The sequence below is a fragment of the Pararge aegeria genome, chromosome 4 (genome assembly GCF_905163445.1).
Source record: "Pararge aegeria chromosome 4, ilParAegt1.1, whole genome shotgun sequence".
Classification (NCBI taxonomy): Eukaryota; Metazoa; Arthropoda; class Insecta; order Lepidoptera; family Nymphalidae; genus Pararge; species Pararge aegeria.
In genome coordinates, this window is record NC_053183.1 from 11,888,304 (window position 1) to 11,905,211 (window position 16,908).

The 16,908-nt window shown below is 35.6% G+C and overlaps 2 protein-coding genes across 3 annotated transcripts in view; one reads left to right on the forward strand and one right to left on the reverse strand.

The window, feature by feature from the left end:
• LOC120637664 (methylcrotonoyl-CoA carboxylase subunit alpha, mitochondrial) overlaps positions 1-16,908 on the forward strand; it is a 328,715-nt gene that overhangs the window by 101,048 nt on the left and 210,759 nt on the right. The window lies entirely within an intron of this gene.
• LOC120637662 (cyclic nucleotide-gated cation channel alpha-3) overlaps positions 14,704-16,908 on the reverse strand; it is a 77,238-nt gene continuing 75,033 nt past the window's right edge. For both annotated transcript variants that reach the window (XM_039909590.1, XM_039909591.1), the window contains exons 10-12: positions 16,739-16,883; positions 15,658-15,900; positions 14,704-14,853 (exon numbers count right to left, since the gene is read on the reverse strand). In XM_039909590.1, the coding sequence (XP_039765524.1) occupies positions 14,766-14,853; positions 15,658-15,900; positions 16,739-16,883 (476 nt within the window). In that variant the 3' untranslated portion in view covers positions 14,704-14,765. The remainder of the gene's footprint in view (positions 14,854-15,657; positions 15,901-16,738; positions 16,884-16,908) is intronic.

Genomic DNA, 16,908 nt, shown 5'->3' on the forward strand with positions numbered 1-16,908 from the left:
GCAAAGTGTTGCTCTGTTCATAGGAGATCACTTTCCATTCCACTATCAACCAGGTGGGCCATCTGCTAAGTCAATTATTAATTACATAAAAAAAACAAGAATTGTCACAAAAATCGGTCGAGCCGCTTCGAAGGCAAACGACCGCAAACACCGTACCGCGAGATTTTTAAATAGTACTAGCTGTCGGGACTTGGTCTGCGTTTGAATCATTCAATTTAGTTGTAGTTCTAAAAAAATTTAAGTATTCAGTATCGCTCAGCCTTAAATGAGGGGTTCGCTGTTTTCCGCGGAGGAGTTCTGTCCTCTATCTCCAACCACATTCGTCAGATCTACACAAATTTTGGACGAAATTAAACACATATTATAACCTCTATTGTACAAAAATAATTATTTAAATCGGTTTGTTGGAGTTATGGTGTAAAATTGTCAAAAACTTTCATCCCCTCTCCCAAAGGAACCGAGGTTAATTTCGGGATAAAAAGTATTCAATATTACTTCTAACACTTTCAAAAATATGTGTACAAAGTTTCATGAGGATCGGTTAAGTAGTTTTTGCGTGAAAGCGTAACAAACAAACTTACACTGACATTTATAATATTAGAAGGGAGTAGGGATAGGGATAGGGATAGGGATTTAAAAAAGCATTAAAACTAGAAACTCACGCCAGATGCCTTAGATTGTCAGACGGGGGGAATGTTCCCATGTATTATTCAAATTATTTAATAATAGCTCGTTACCACCCGCGAGAGCAAGCTTTTACGAATTTCCTTAACAGTTAAAATTGTCGAGAATCTTCCATCAAATAATTCGTCATCCTTAGCTTTTCAAAGTCCAACAACTTCGCCCAAATCTTCTCTCGTAGACCACCACGCAACTCCAATGCGGTGTGGCGGGTTTTAGTGATCACATTTTTCGTTAGTCACACAACTGGAACCGGATATAGGTAAGACTACAGCAAAAACAGCAAAATATCTAAAAAAAATTGATTCGCCTCAGGAGTTAAACCTTCGAGGCAGTTATATCTTGGAATCTTTCCGATAAACCCTAAAGTTGAAATAGTTTTGCAGTATTTGATACACCTAACTTAATTGAACTGAGAGCACCTTTTGAATGTCAGAGTGTGATAAAACACTGAAAAGCTATTTACGTCATTTGTCAGGTGCTATAGATTTAAGGTATATTCGATTCAATATTCAATGCGAAAATTTAACTTTTCATTAATAAGCGGTAATGCATTGATCAATGGATTGAAGAGCACTGACTTGTGAATATATCTACAGTTGCCTATGTTTTTGTTTAACTATGGCTAACGTAGATATTGATTCTTATTCTGTTTTATTTAAATGTCTAAGCTTAATTAAATTCACAGATCTTAGATACTTTTCTACATTGAGAAAAGAACAGCACTTTTAGAATCGCCGTGGTAACTCAATTCTTATATCAACATCATATCAACCCATTACCCGCCCACAACAGGGCACAGGTCTCCTCCCAAAATGATTAAGGCCGTAGTCCACCACGCTGGCAGTGCGGATTTTTGGTGGACTACAATAACTTTTTAATTAATGAATTAAAATTAATGTTCAGTAATTGGTGCTAACTAGATTGACATGTGTGTTAATTGCGCTGGGAGAAAATTGTGAAAAGAACATCACTATTGTTAGAACTGCTGATTTAGTTAGCTAAGAGATGATAAGATTACGAGTATGTGGAACAGAATTAGCATCAAATTGATATTGTAAAGGCAGTAGGGAAGAACTGAATGCAGCTAACTAGCAATAGACCGAGATGGCGTGCAAATGAAGAGGTCCAGCAGTGGACTGAGATAGGCTTATGTTGATGATGATTATGATTGGATGGCACTATTTTTAATGGTGCCAATTTAGTTTATATACTTCTGCACTAGGGAATTGGCATTTCATGAAGATTTTTTTATTTTGATCCGAGAGGACTGCGAAAGCCAACGAGATTTAGATTTAAATAGTTAGACGTCTATAAGTCCGTAGTATATAGCAAAATACCAACCTCGGAATCCGCACTCAACCAACGTTGAAAGATACTCGGTTTCACAAAATAACAAAAAAATACTGAAAATATGCATCATTCCGGATTAGAAATTACAATGAAAAAGCTGAATCTTGGAGAGCAATTCATCTTACGTCTCTTCCATCAACATCGCTTTTCGTTTCAACTGCAGACAAAATGACGGCACATATTTCCCAGCTTTGTCGATATTCATCGAACTGTATCATCGCACTATGTGGTTTTGTATTCACTGAATACTCGCTTAATATTTCGTTTCCATGTACCTACTTTTAATTCAGATACATGTAATTTTAGCAATACAACTCCATAATTGTTTTATAGTATTACTAGTGTTGAAGGAAGAAATGATGATAGCTCAGTAGGTAGCGCTTCGATTTCACTTTCGTGGAGGCGAGTTCGAATCCCAGCACGCACCTCTAATTTTTTATAAGATATATTCGTCTTAAGCAATTTAAATATCACTTGCTTCAATGGCAAAGGAAAACATCCTGAGAGTTCTCAAAGGTGTGTGAAGTCCACCAATCCGCACTGGGCTAGCATGGTGGACTACGGCCTTAACCCTTTCTCATTGTGGGAGGAGACCCGTGCCTTGTAGTGGATCAGTAATAGGATGATATGATGATGATGATGATTATTATTGTTATTCTATTCTACTACGGATTGCGCGATGGTTTCGATTTCCAGATTTGGTCAAGAAGTGTTTGGTTCTTGCTAACAACTCTAAATACCAGCTCAAAGTTTAACTTGGCGGTTACGGCGGTTTACCTCCGTGCTTTGTTGAGCACGTGCCCGATGACCCCGGTCATTAAACCAACATTATTGTTATCACAAGCTTACTCGTTAAAGGCGACCAACCTTTAAAAATTAAGCTGCGTTGTTTGTCTACGCTCTAAAATCTCTGCTATAATACTTTTGCCCAGGTGTAAGGCATTGATAGCCTCATGGCAATTCCAATAGTATTATTGACGTCACTTATTATGCTATCGGCTGAATACTATTAGATCCCTTTAAAAATAAAATCTTTAAAACGGTTCATTAACATAATGCAAAAAGTAACAACGACAAGAGACAAGTAAAAATAATAATTAATTAAAGAATGTAGTTTCAAGCGTTTAAAAATAAGCCTGTAATGTTCGCCTTAGAACGCTTCCTTGTGAGCAATTAGTGCTTTTATTCTCTACTACACATAACCAGCGTCTGAATGCATTTATGTGAATGTTTCGGAGCTTGCATTCGAGCAAATTCGTCTCGTGTTTCGAGCAAGGACTTGCAATGAATCTACTAATAAGATTTGTGTTTGGCTACAATTTTCTGAATGTTACGAGCAAATGAAACCGATATATTTTAAGAGATATGGAATCTTTCTGATAGTGAAAAAACTTTTACCCCTTAAATCACAATAAGACGCGAAATACTATAAAAATTGTTTTAATTGTATAATTTTTTTTTAATTTCTTAAGTTACCTATTTTTATGTAGGTTCTTACCAAAAAACCTTTCTAAGGGAATTAGGGAAGCTGCATTTCCCATGGATAACTAGTTTCAGGCCCATACTAATATTATAAATGTGACAGTGCGTTTGTACGTGTGTTCTTCTTTTCCACCCTGACTAGCATCAACTTGATTTTGATATTGCGTTTATGAAAGGACGGTGAGTAACATAGGCTACTTTTTATCCCCGGGAAACCGACGGTTCCTCATCACGGATGAAGATCACGGGAAATAGTTATTAATTAAATAAACAACAGAAATTCACCAGAAAATCCAGACGAACCCACAGCAATGGCCACCATAGTCTTACGTAAAGGGGAGAGACTGCAACCCAACATGGGTTTACCATAAATTCAATTAAACGAAAGCGTGTTAAGCATCCCCCAATGAATAAAAGGTTTCATTGGACTTTAAAAAACAGAACGTTTTTGTTTTCATGTAATTTCCCCATAGACATAATACTCGTACATATGACACTCACACGGTAACATGACTTAATCATTCATCAGTTTAATTTAAAAGTCCCATCTATTACAGATCTTTCGAAACAAATAAGGTATAGAAGAAAGTTCAACTATGTATGGTCTCTGTAAATTTCATCCTAATCTTTAGTCTTACAACATTGCAATGATTTTAGTTTGAGAGACTTATTGGAGACTCGGTTTTTAGAGTATAGACCCACCACTCTGCTTCAATGCGGGTTGGTGGGAATTAACGACTATCATCACAAGTCTTCGAGGCCTGTAGTTGAACATGCTAACCACTAGATTAACGAGGCATTTGTTTAATGAATTAGACATTAGTAAATGTTATAATTCTTTTGTCTGAGAGGAGAGAGGTCAAAAGAAAACCGATACACAAATCACTGCACCCAACAGTCATATTTTATTATTTTCCTATTCATAAACGAAGTTGAAGGCATTGCAATTTATTATGAAAATGCCAGAGAAATGCAATGTACACTTTCTTGCTAGGATCCGTTAGAATTTCCATAACTTTTCTTGATAGATTACTTTCTTGGCATGGAGCCCAACGACGATACATTGCTATTTCTCAGAAAGTGATCTCTTAGTGTAGGTCTAGAATGTAGATGTATCATTGTAACTACCCAAATTATATAAAAAGATACAATATTATATTGTTTTTCGACTGCAATCTAGTCTCGTGATATGAAATGATGATGCCAAAGATGCGGACAAACCTTTAAGGGGTATTGCAGTTATAATAAACCCCTAATCGGTTCCTATTTCTAACACTAAAGCCACATTGGTACCAGGTCTTTGTCAATGCCGTTTAAACTAGCCGCGGCCAGTTCACAGCCGGACCCTAAGGCCCAAATTCTCAAATAGCCTCTGCCGAAGAACCCGTGATCTCCCACTTATAAGACCATATCCTTTTAGCGGTATGGCAGTTGTAATAGACCTCTAAACGGTTCATACAAGGGATAGCATCGGATCGTGTAAGCAAGCTTGGCAGCACGTCTTTGTCAGTAAGGTAGAAACTAGCCACGGCCAGGTTACGGAAGAAGCCTAAGAAAAATGTAAGAAACTGTAAATTTCCAAACGGCCTCTTGTTTGTAGTAATAATTTATGGACCAAGCAAATGGCCCGCCTGATGGCCATTGGAAAACCATCGCCTATTAACACAGCAACACTTCATAGAGCATGCAAGGAGCAGGCCCTGCAACATGCCGCACTGTATCCAGCAATTTAAAGCTTACGTGTTAAGCCTCCTGTGGCTGTAATTTGTTAGCGGTTGCTCCCCCTGGCTGATACCTACGCTACGCCATAAAAATGTTGTGACGTCACTACAAGATTCATTCATACTCGTATAGAATTGCTTTAATAGTTCTATTTTGCTTTATATAATTCGTAATAATACTTGTGTAAATATTTAATGTTTTCCAAATAGAATAATAACAATATGCTTTTGTGAAATAACTAAACGGAAGCTAATATCGTAAAATATTATTATTGGTTCGTTTTGTTGTCAACATTGTAAACGGTACCTGAGCCGTATAAAAGTAGAGGCATTACCTTCTCAAGCATTCATTCTGTATCAAGTAGTTGTAGGGGGCAACTCTGCTCGATTATATGTCAAATGTAAAAAGTTAAAAATAGTATTATTCCAATTCCTATCCCCACGTTCTTCAACAAATTACACCCGCACGTGGTTGCAGGTGTAATTTGTTCCCTTCAGACACATTCGGAACACATGCCTACGGAACACAGCATTGCAACAATGCTGCTTAGCTGCAGAAATAAGCATGGCGCTAGAACTTCCTCAGACAAGCTCTGTCACAAAAAGCTCCACTACTACGAAGCTCTTACATCCTATGTCGGGGATCGAACCCGTGATCTGCCACTTATAAGACCAAAGCGTGATCACTGTGCCTGTCCGTATAGTGATACTCCATATCACTAATTTAAAAATTAAAAGGCTGATAGAGAGTCTGGTACTTATAATGTTTAATAACCATAAAATGATTAAAGATTTCCACGAAGGTAATATATTTTATTATTTAACTCTTCATTTGTACACCACTATGAAGTTAGGAAAATTAAAAAAAACAATACAAATACAGAAGTAGAATAAGGCCTTATCGCGCGCTTAAAGCGATCTCTGCCAGGCAACCTTTGGATTAGGACAAGACAAAAATTATATTTTATTTTTACATAATATCTACATTATATATTATACTAGCGGACCCCAGCGCCATCTGTCGGGCTAATTTGTGAATCTAAACCATCCAGGGTGCCACCCAAACGCGTACCAAAAAATTCATTCAAATCGGTCCAGCCGTTTAGGAGGAGTTCAGTGACATACACACGCACACAAGAAATATATATATAAAGATAATGTCTAGGTAAAGCTTGCACACTGGCGAAAATATCATAGTTAACAAATTTGTGCTACGTCGTAGATATAACGTAGCATCGTAGCAAGTCGAAATACATTACCATAACGTCGTATGTCCGACGCACCCAAAGCCTATTTCATACAATTTGTATAGTAAGTGTTAATTAAAAGAATACGCACTTTAAACCAAAATCAGGTACCTACCCTAGGACGGAAACTTGAATTTGTGAATAAATTTTCCTCTACCTATGAAGGTTGTTCTGATATTCTATTTAATAAAGCTCGTCCGCAACAAAGTACTGCTGCCAAGCGTATTTCTGTTTTCAAACAGTATTGCTGTGTTCCTGCTAAAGAGCGTGGTTACCGGTGATATTTCAGACACATGAGACTTAAAACCTACGCCTCAAGTTGACGCAAGGCAGCATATTGTACATTACGTTACTTGTATGCCGTCTACTCGTATTTCTGGACGATGGAAATACACTTACAGTTAGGGGCATCATCTACTTTATCCGTCAACTATTACAAAAAAAATATATATTATATATGTTTACTGAGATACTTAAGATACTGGTTTTATACAAATCCCGTGGGAACCGTTTGATTTCCTTAGATAAAAAGTGGCCTATGTTACTACATTCCGTCCTTTCAATTGGCAACAATGAAATTGATGATGGTTGCATAGTTGAGCCTTTAGTATGGACAAACAAACAAATACACTTTCGCATTTATAATATTAGGTAAGGACTAAGGACTAAGAATTTCTTAGACAGCGGACTTTACTAAAAGTGGCAAAGTCCTTTTCGAGTTATTTCAATCTTCTTTGATTTGTAAAATTAGAAGGTAAAATTATTTAAGAAGGAAAAACCTACTTTCCTCTAATTCAATTCAATATGATAAAAAAATCATAAAAATTCAATTACCCGTGAGCGTGTTAAAAGCCCCGGCTCGAGGCGGGGTTTATAATTAGAATTTATAAAATTGTCATCATGGAATTTTCCTCAAGATAATTGTAAAATATACTTACTGAGCTGCTGTGAATCGTGCCACCTACTGAAATAGAAATACGAAACATTCCACTCTCGATTTTTTTTTCCCAAATTATAATTACTTGCGATTCATTCGTTAAAGTTAAATGTACAGGATTATCACCAACATGATCATCATCATCATCACCATCATCACCATCACCAATGAGCGTTCACCGCTGGTCAAATTTGTAGGGAGTTCTAAATTTTGGTCTTGTAGCGCTGGCGTCCGGTGACTCTCTGCGACTCGTTTGATGTCGTTTGCATACCTACTCGGGACAAAACCAAATGCTGCGTTTATTGAAGTAACGTTACCATTACAGCACCTTGTAACACCAGCGTTAATCGGTTCATAATTTTACACCACCTATTTGTTGTCACTCATGTTCTCCTTGGCAGAGATCGCTTCTAAGCGGTAAGGCCGCCTTTAGTATTCTACTCCAATGTTTGTGTTTCTTTCTTATGATCGTTTATTTTCCTTACTGGGTAGTGGTAAACAAATAAAGAGTATAACAAAATAAAAAAATCATCACGATATCAAACGATTGACGCCCACTGCTGTACAGAGGTCCAAAGAGCACGGTATTGGACCGCTTGTTTCTAGCGGCTACTAGTTATATGTCATCTGTCTACTGCTTTGAGGGCCAAGCAACGCTCTCCTTATTTCTCTTCGTTCATGAGAACTTGGAACCAATCTACCAATTCCGAGCTACCCCATTAGCTAGCCCAATTACATTTCAGTTTCACGACTCGTTGACAGTCTGGAACTCAGGTCTGGATTTTAAAATAAAAGTATTTCATAGATGTAGTCAAAAACACTTTAAAAAATAGATAATCTAATTTGAGTCTTATCTAAATTAATTCAAATGAGCATTAACTTGAGAAATGTTGCTGTGCGCCACAGATTTGGGTGCACTGAGCGAAAGGAATTCAGACGCAATGCATTCAACACACAACATATACTGGAATTAAGACGGGTTATATCGAGTAGAAATAGGACTGCAAAATACACAGTACCGTAAAAACGGCTTTCCACTTGAGCTGTGTGAAGCTGTGATGTCAAAGTCAAAACTTTTTATTCAAATAAAATAGTAAAGTTATGAGCAGTCGTTACTATGCAGAAGTTCATTATATGGAATGTAAATAAAACTTAATTTGTTCTAATCCACGACAGCCAAAAAATCTTCCCGTTATAATCTATAATTTTAATATTTCTAACTAGCTTAGGGCCCCGTCTATACTTGCTATAATGTAGACTTTGACAAAAACCTCGGGTTGTCCTATTCTAAAATTATGCTATTAAAAAGTAGTTTTTCTCTGAATGAAAGCAAAGATCAAAGGGTATATAGATACATGAACGTTAGCAAAGGTAAAGAAATGGTGCAAGTATCCAAAACAATTTTTTTTCCAAAGAAACCTCTTTAATTTTTATTAATACCAAAACGACTACCATTTACTTTTATTAAAAAGCTCATAACTTATAAAAATTAGAGGTGCGTGCTGGGATTCGAACTCGGCACCCAGGAAGTGAAACCATAGTCCTAACAACTGGGCTATCGCTGCTTCTCAAATTTTAGATACAAGTATATATATATATATATAAGCACTCTGTTCGATGAATAATACTAAACCAAATCATTGGGTGCTTGGGATGTGTTTAAGACGTAGCTTATTTTTCGTGGCTTAGTTAACCTTAGATCTGATGATAGGGGGTATAATTTTGACATACTCACTGAATCTTATGATGTGCACATAAGATATACATATAATCGCCAAGGGTGTGATCTCACGTTTCATTGCTGACTTTTGGACAAATAATTACCAACTGCAATGACATTTAACATGACATTTCACACTATCGTAATTAGCATAGGAAGGGTCACAATATATCACCGACGAGTTTCAAATCCTCATTCCATGCATGTACGACGTAGCTTTATGGTAAACCGTCTTATTTTTAACCGGGTTAGTTATATTAAACCCAATCTAGTACAACTTCGGTCCGGTGAAGTACTATCGCTATGTTTATTTTTGCCGCTAAGCGGCATTGTTGCAATGTTTTCGGTCTGAAGGGCGTAGTTGCCGGTGTACAGGCACATGAACCTAGCACCTACGCTCCTTGCATGCCTTGTGAATTTTTGCTCTGTTTATAGGCGATGCTTTTCCATTTACCATCAGTTGCAATTATTAGTACAAAAAAAAAACGCTGAATCGCTTGGCGGTACGGCTTCGACCAGTCCAGACTAGGGAAAATTCTCTTAATAATAAATCCCCAAATTTCTCGCGCCTGTAATCAAACGTTTTCCTCTAATTAGACCACACGCTAGCTTACAACTTTGCTAGTAATCATCTCTGACGGTCATGGGGTCATCTCTAAATGTAGTTATATCTCTATGTTCATAGAATGTAAACAAAAATTTAAAGAAAAATTTGGAACGAACAAACAACGTGATCGTTAGGTTAGTTCACACGTAAACATACTCTGAAATATTAAATGCGATTCAACCCACGCCAAATGACAAGCTCAGCTAGAAAGGATTGTGTAGTGTTAATAACTACATTGTTCCCGTTTCTTCAAGTTTACCTTTTAAAACATAAAGATTTTAATAAATTTAACGTAGTTAGTTTTTAATTTTGGTAATTAAAATCTCACTTTTTTTTAACGGTGAAGGAATGCATCGTGAGGAACCCTGCATGGCTGAGAGTTCTACATAATGTTTTCAAAAGGTTCCACTCACCTTTCGAAAACATTATGTAGAACTCCACAATATGTGGTACACAATTAATACACATTGGGACAGCGTGGAGTTCTACATAATGTTTTCAAAAGGTTCCACACACCTTTCGAAAACATTATGTAGAACTCCACATTATGTGGTACACAATTAATACACATTGGGCCAGCGTGGTGGACTGCGTGTGACCTAAACCCTTCTCATTCTGAGAGAATGTGTGCCCTATTGTACATTGGCTGGTAATGGGGGGTTGATGATGAACGGATTGAATACAGTTCTAAAGGAGGTTTTAAAATAAATATGGTTGGATTTTTTGTTATTTCACATGTAAATTTAATTCTGTTCGTTGGTAAGGGCATCCCTTTGGAAAATATTTTTTTTGTAATAGTAAGTTTTTTTTTCAAATAGTAGATTACTTGTACTATGAGCAGTCAATAAAGAACGTAATTAAACATAGTAAAGTTAATATTGCCAAAATATATAATTGCTACTTATCTGTTTTTAGTATCGATTTGAAACTTTACTTGTATCTTTTTATTAAAAAAAATAAAAAATATAATATAAAAAAATTATCATCATTCTCTTAAATTTGTAAATTCAGTGAAAGTGTATAACTCAAATATTCATATATTATATACGGGATTTTTTTGGTATTTATACTTGGAGTAGGTATGCCATCATTCTTGCTTTGTCTTTCTTTATACACAAAAGTGATTTAATACATCTCATTTTTACATTTCCGAGATCAAGGTAAGGAAATTCATTGATACAGGATTATGTTCACGCGCTCTTTTTTTATTTAATATAATTCCTTCATCTGATCTTAATTATTACTACTTTTGTTGTACACAATGTTAGCCTAATCTTTGTAGTCCGATGACAAAAATTCCATTATTGTCTCCTTGTTAATAAATAATTGTATTAATTTAAATCATGGTGTACATCATCGAATTTGAATTCAAATTTTTCCTTTGTTACTTTTAAAATTATATCATTTTTTTACATAACTTACTATCTATTGCCTGCGTTTCAAAGTAGCCTATATTACTATTGGTCCTTTCAACTAACTCTATCCCAATAATCAAGTTGATTGGTTGCCATTTGTTTCAGGTTGGATTTAGCGCCATAGAAAAATGTGTTCTATGGCAACTTTTATTAAAAAAGTTTCATTGGAAAAAAATGTTATTTTGTATATTAGCACCATTTTTTTATCTTTGCTATCGTCGATGTAACTTTGTATTCTTTGATGCTCTGTTTTATCGTGTATCCACAATTGAAGCAAGTAAAATTGTAACTTATATTGAAGCTAGTTAAAAACCTCTCAAATCGGAACTCAAAATTTTAATGAGACCCATTCATTTCACTCATGAAAGATGGGTTTCACGAAAAATCGGTCAAGAACTCCCGAGACTCTTTTGTTAATAGCTCAAATAAGGTGCAACAAGGAGGAACTTCCATCTATTTTAATTTGGTTAATAAAACGTCCCAAAGCATTATCGTAATCTTTTTATTAACAATAAAATGAATCGAGTGCATACATAATTGAATTCCCAATTTTATTCCACAAGCCTGATAACTGCGAAGTACTACTGAATCACATTCCCACCTCCTTTTATAAACTTCTCCGTATAACAAAACTTATTTTCAATGTGAAGATAAATAAATCATATAACATGATTATACTTAATTAAACAAATTCCGAACTTGTGACGATTCAGTTCAATTTGCCAAAAATATCTGTGAAAATATTTTCTCTGAAATATTGCAACATTTTTGAAACAAAATAGTTATTTGTTTACTTGGTCGGGTCAGCCTTACCAGAGGTACCTACGGAAATAAAAACTCTCTTGGTGAGGTTTTCTGTATTCACAGATATTTTCAACACATTTTGCGCAAAATATTCTCCAGATATACACGGCCGATAATTACTTACGTTACATGATAAAAAGCACTCTCCATATTCAATCGCATAACGCATCTTACCAATTTATAATCGAGAAATATAAGAAGAAAAAATTTTATGGAATATAATAACAGTAAATAAATTTTCTATTTACATTTAAAAATTGTTACCTATCTATTATATTCTCGGTGAGTTAGGAAATGAAGCCTTTGATTAAACTATGATTTCACTAATTATACGTATTCTCGCTGATGGCATCATCGTTATTATGTTTTTTTTTTTATAAACTATTTCAGAAACAATTGGCAATTAATACATTCTGGCCACACTTTTAGTGAAAAAAAAATTAACAATGATTTTATACACGTGATGTTACCGACAATAGAGCAAGAACATAGAAAGAACCGCCAATTTTTACAATTCCAACAGTCGCCCAACTCTATAAATACATTAAAACATATCTTAACGTTGAAAATACTAATAGTATACATAGACATAATAATAGTATTATTAATAGTATCGATTACTTTGAAATCAAGTAGAAAAAAATTGCGTGACTTTTTAACGTGTTTTTTAGCGTCTTTAACAATATACTAATGGACTTTGTAAATTCAATGCGAGTGTTTAAACTTCATTCATTTGTAGGCTCGATGATAGACTCTTAACAAACAGTCGCTAGTCGTAACAAATACAGACAGTCTATAAACGTCAACACCGCTGGGCAAAAAACTCCTATTTCATGGGAGAGTGGGGTGTAGAACATATACCACCACGCTGCTCCAAAACAGTACGGCTGTTACAATTACTATACCTATGGCCTAACGTGCACTCCGGGACCAGCGCGTGTACAGTTAAAATGTTTGAGTGCCTTTGAAGTTTGCGGCACTAAGACGCACTAAAAATTTTAAATGAAAAATCCAATACCCAGGAATTGAACTCAGCACTTGGCGATGCAGTGGTGAGTGAACATGCTAATGTCTCACTACAGCTGATACATTCGAAGTAAATAAATTTGCAACTTCAGTCGTTCTACCCAAAACCTAAAAAAATGTTGTGTGGTCTACTAAAGAAAACAATGATTTTATTATTGTGATGGTGGAAATGTTGCAGATTGCAGGTGTGGTCAAAACATTGCACATTGTCAGTAACATACAATTGAACATTCATTCATATTTTATTACCTATAAAGTTTTCTTCAATATAGTCCATCAAATATAGTCCTTCAATATAGACAAAACATTCCATCCACTAAAATTAACTTGATTTAAGTGTGTGGCCACATCCATTTTATATAAACGTTTCACTTATTACATAAGTTTATACTCAAACAAAACAGAATTCTCACATCATAGCCCCATTTCATCCCTCCAACATCATATTTTACAGCTCGTGGCCTTAAAAAAACCTTTCCCATTGAAAAACAGCAGCTTACAAATACGTACTGTACGTAAATATTTACATATTTCCTTAACGTTACAGTTACTTATGTTAATAAATAATTGGTACGTTTTGAAATTAGTTACGACCATACGTTTTTATATATTATATCCAATAAAAAGTTGATTCAAAAATAAATTAAAAACCAACTTATAACTTACATATTTACTCGTAATTAGGTATGTAGACGAATCAATGATGATAACTTGTTGTAAATTAATTTTGGGTATACCTAAAGAATTTAAGTACAAAACATCGTCACTTGATTAATATTTTTACATTAAAACATTTTAACTACTTACATTATTTGGCAGTAGTGATTTTAATTTATTAAATCCGATTGTATGCACTAAATTTTTAAGCTACGTATCTTAATATATATATATACTTTTATATAACAAATTACAACACTCTATTGCAACGGACACGTCTGTTTTCAATACAATAATACTTTTAATTTAACAAAAACATACATAGTCATGTTAAACAGAGATCAAATTGAATTTATTGACAAACAAAATTCTAACCACGAAGCAAATAAAGTTATATAATTAAAAATAAGCCATCGAGTATCAAATCCTCCGTGTTTCTATAATAATTAAAGCTCCAATTTGTAAATTATGATATTATATTTTCCATCCGTTAGTAATGCAGTAATTATTATATTAATTTGGCACGTGATATTTGACTTGTAGATTGTATAGAAAGGTATATTTTTTTATAGCCTCACAAATACAAATTTTCAATAATATTATAATTTGAAAAACAATTTAAACAATAGTTCATCATACACGTTTATGTCATAATCGTTTACACATAATTATTTTCATTAACATAGACAATCATGTACGTACATAGTATGTACAACATACAATTGTTAAAATATCAAAGATGGCCCTATAGGGCTGATCCGATACTCACGAAAGGGCGTCGCGGCGCGGGAGCACCGCATGTCACTCACTTCCACTTCACATTCCCACATACTTAAACAACATTAAAGATAATATTGTCTTGGCAAAATCTCACTCCACGAACACTCGTCATTTACAGCGAGTCGTATATACTAAGTATATGTATATAAATTTGATAAAGTTAATTCGTATTTAAATATTAATTATCATAAAAACACTTCGACAAAGTCCACGTACTATAAGTTCGCAGCATACGATGGGGAGGTTTAGGATTGTTTACAATGGGCTCAAAGTGGTTAACAGACGGGTTGACGTACTCGCGGCGGCACGGGCACGCACAAGGGGGAGGCGCGCCGTTAAATGATGCTCTCTCGATTCCGCTCATTGTCCTCCTGTGAGCTCAGTGAGCTGCCCCCACAGATTTGCATCTCGATTTCTTGTAACCTACAACAAAAACTGATGGTCTGACATGTGTATTTACACCTGTGATTTTTCTTTTCACGTGACAACGTCTTATAATTCGATGGAGCCGCCTGCACGCACGAAAAAACATGACTCATGCGGCGTTACCTCGCTCTGAGGCGTTCCATTTAAGGCTTGAAGTGCAAGCGAGAGCTTTAGAGCTGTCTCTCTCCTACTTGAGTGAGCGATGCGTCCGCTTGGACCGCTGCTATACAATAATACATTTACATGTTTTCGTCAAGTATGAAGTGCAGTCGAAAGTGAATGTGGTGTCACTTGTTAATAGCAAAAAAAAATTGTATTTATGCGTACAAATAAATGTTTCCTGATCAATTCAATTGTGATTTCCATTTACCGCCTTCTCTATATCCATACAAAATATCTATAAAATTTTCTTTTGCAACCATTCCATCCGTATTTTCTTATGACGTTGTAACGTTCAACTATCGTCAGTTAACCGACTTTACAGACAACCGATTTTTGTTATTTGGTACAGAGGTATGTGTAGCGTGTTGTTGTTACTAGGAATCTCAATTGTTCATGACGACACGACACGTTCACACGAACAAACATACAGACTTTGATAGGATTATTAGGGAAGTGTATGAATGAATGAATAAATGAATGAATATACTTTTACACCACAAAAAGTACATAAAAATAGAAAAGTATAACAAAACAACGTATACTATTACAGTGTATGTATGTTTAAGGTAAGTAAAAGATGACAAAATTAGACACCCTTTTGAACCTTGTATAATATTTTTTTATATGACGGCAAGATACCTGTGATGTACTTCCCATCGCTGCTGATTCAGTTCGGCTGACATGGCGGCATTTTCTGTCTCAACAGTGTAAAGACGTTCTCGCAATCGCTTGATCTCGCATTCTAAAGCATCGTGGGAGTCTACGTGGACTCTAGGGGTTACGATGCTGGCGGCTATACTGCCTCCACCCGCCGCGCTGCTACGGGCACTTGACGCACATGACACTACTGGTGATGCTACACGAAGAGGGCTTACAGAAGAACTGCGAACACAAACATTTCGATCATCATAGTAATATTTACTAACCCCTTATCCGCCGCCTATAGAGTACGGGTCTCTCTCTCAGAATGAGCACCACCCTGGCCACTTGCGAATTGGTAGACTAAACACGCTTTTTTAACTCTCAGGTATGCGTATGTGCACTAAGCATTCGCCTATAATATAGTGACAATCTGCATTGAAGCAGAGTGGGGCTATGCCCTTAAATCCATATGTCCTATAAGAGTCAAGCTCTGTGTCGAGCATTGGGACATTTGAGGGTTATGATGATGGTCGACACAATAATGTTGACAGCGTGAAATTGTTGTAAAGGAAAAACTATATAACACGCTGTTTTACAATAATAGATTATACACATAAATGTCTATTTTTAGAATTAGTTTTATCAATGAGTTAGGTAAACATTTAATGATTCTTGCTCCGACTTTGGAGGCATTAATATATTGCATTTAATTAGTGTGAGCTAAAATACACTCATTTCTAATGCATTTTATTAAGCCATTTTTATAGTTTCATTATTCCATAAATCATATATTTCAAAGACGTCTGATTAATTTCAATAACATTATATATTTGAAAGTTTTTCCTAAAGATGGTATTCAAAAGGACGACAGCTGTTGTTCACTGGATACCCTGATGACACAGATACAGTACATTATTATCGGACAGTCATAATCAGAATAATGCGCAATAAAGGAGTTTCATGTCTCTTTGATAATGGAATGTGGGTGTAATTTACATTTGGTAATTCCGCAAGGGTCTCAAAAGTTAAAGGATGATTGTTGTTTAGGTTTCGTAGATGTGAATGGTCTTAAAATTACCTAAATAGCTGGTCCCGGTAGGAAGGTGGGTGTGAGGAGTGCAACGGCCGAGTGATCGACGATGGCGGGAGCTTCATCTGCTCAATGGGCACCCTTCCGCACGACTCCATCTGTCCCGGCGAAGACTGACACCGTCCCATCGCCACTATGCACAAAGATAATAAATATAT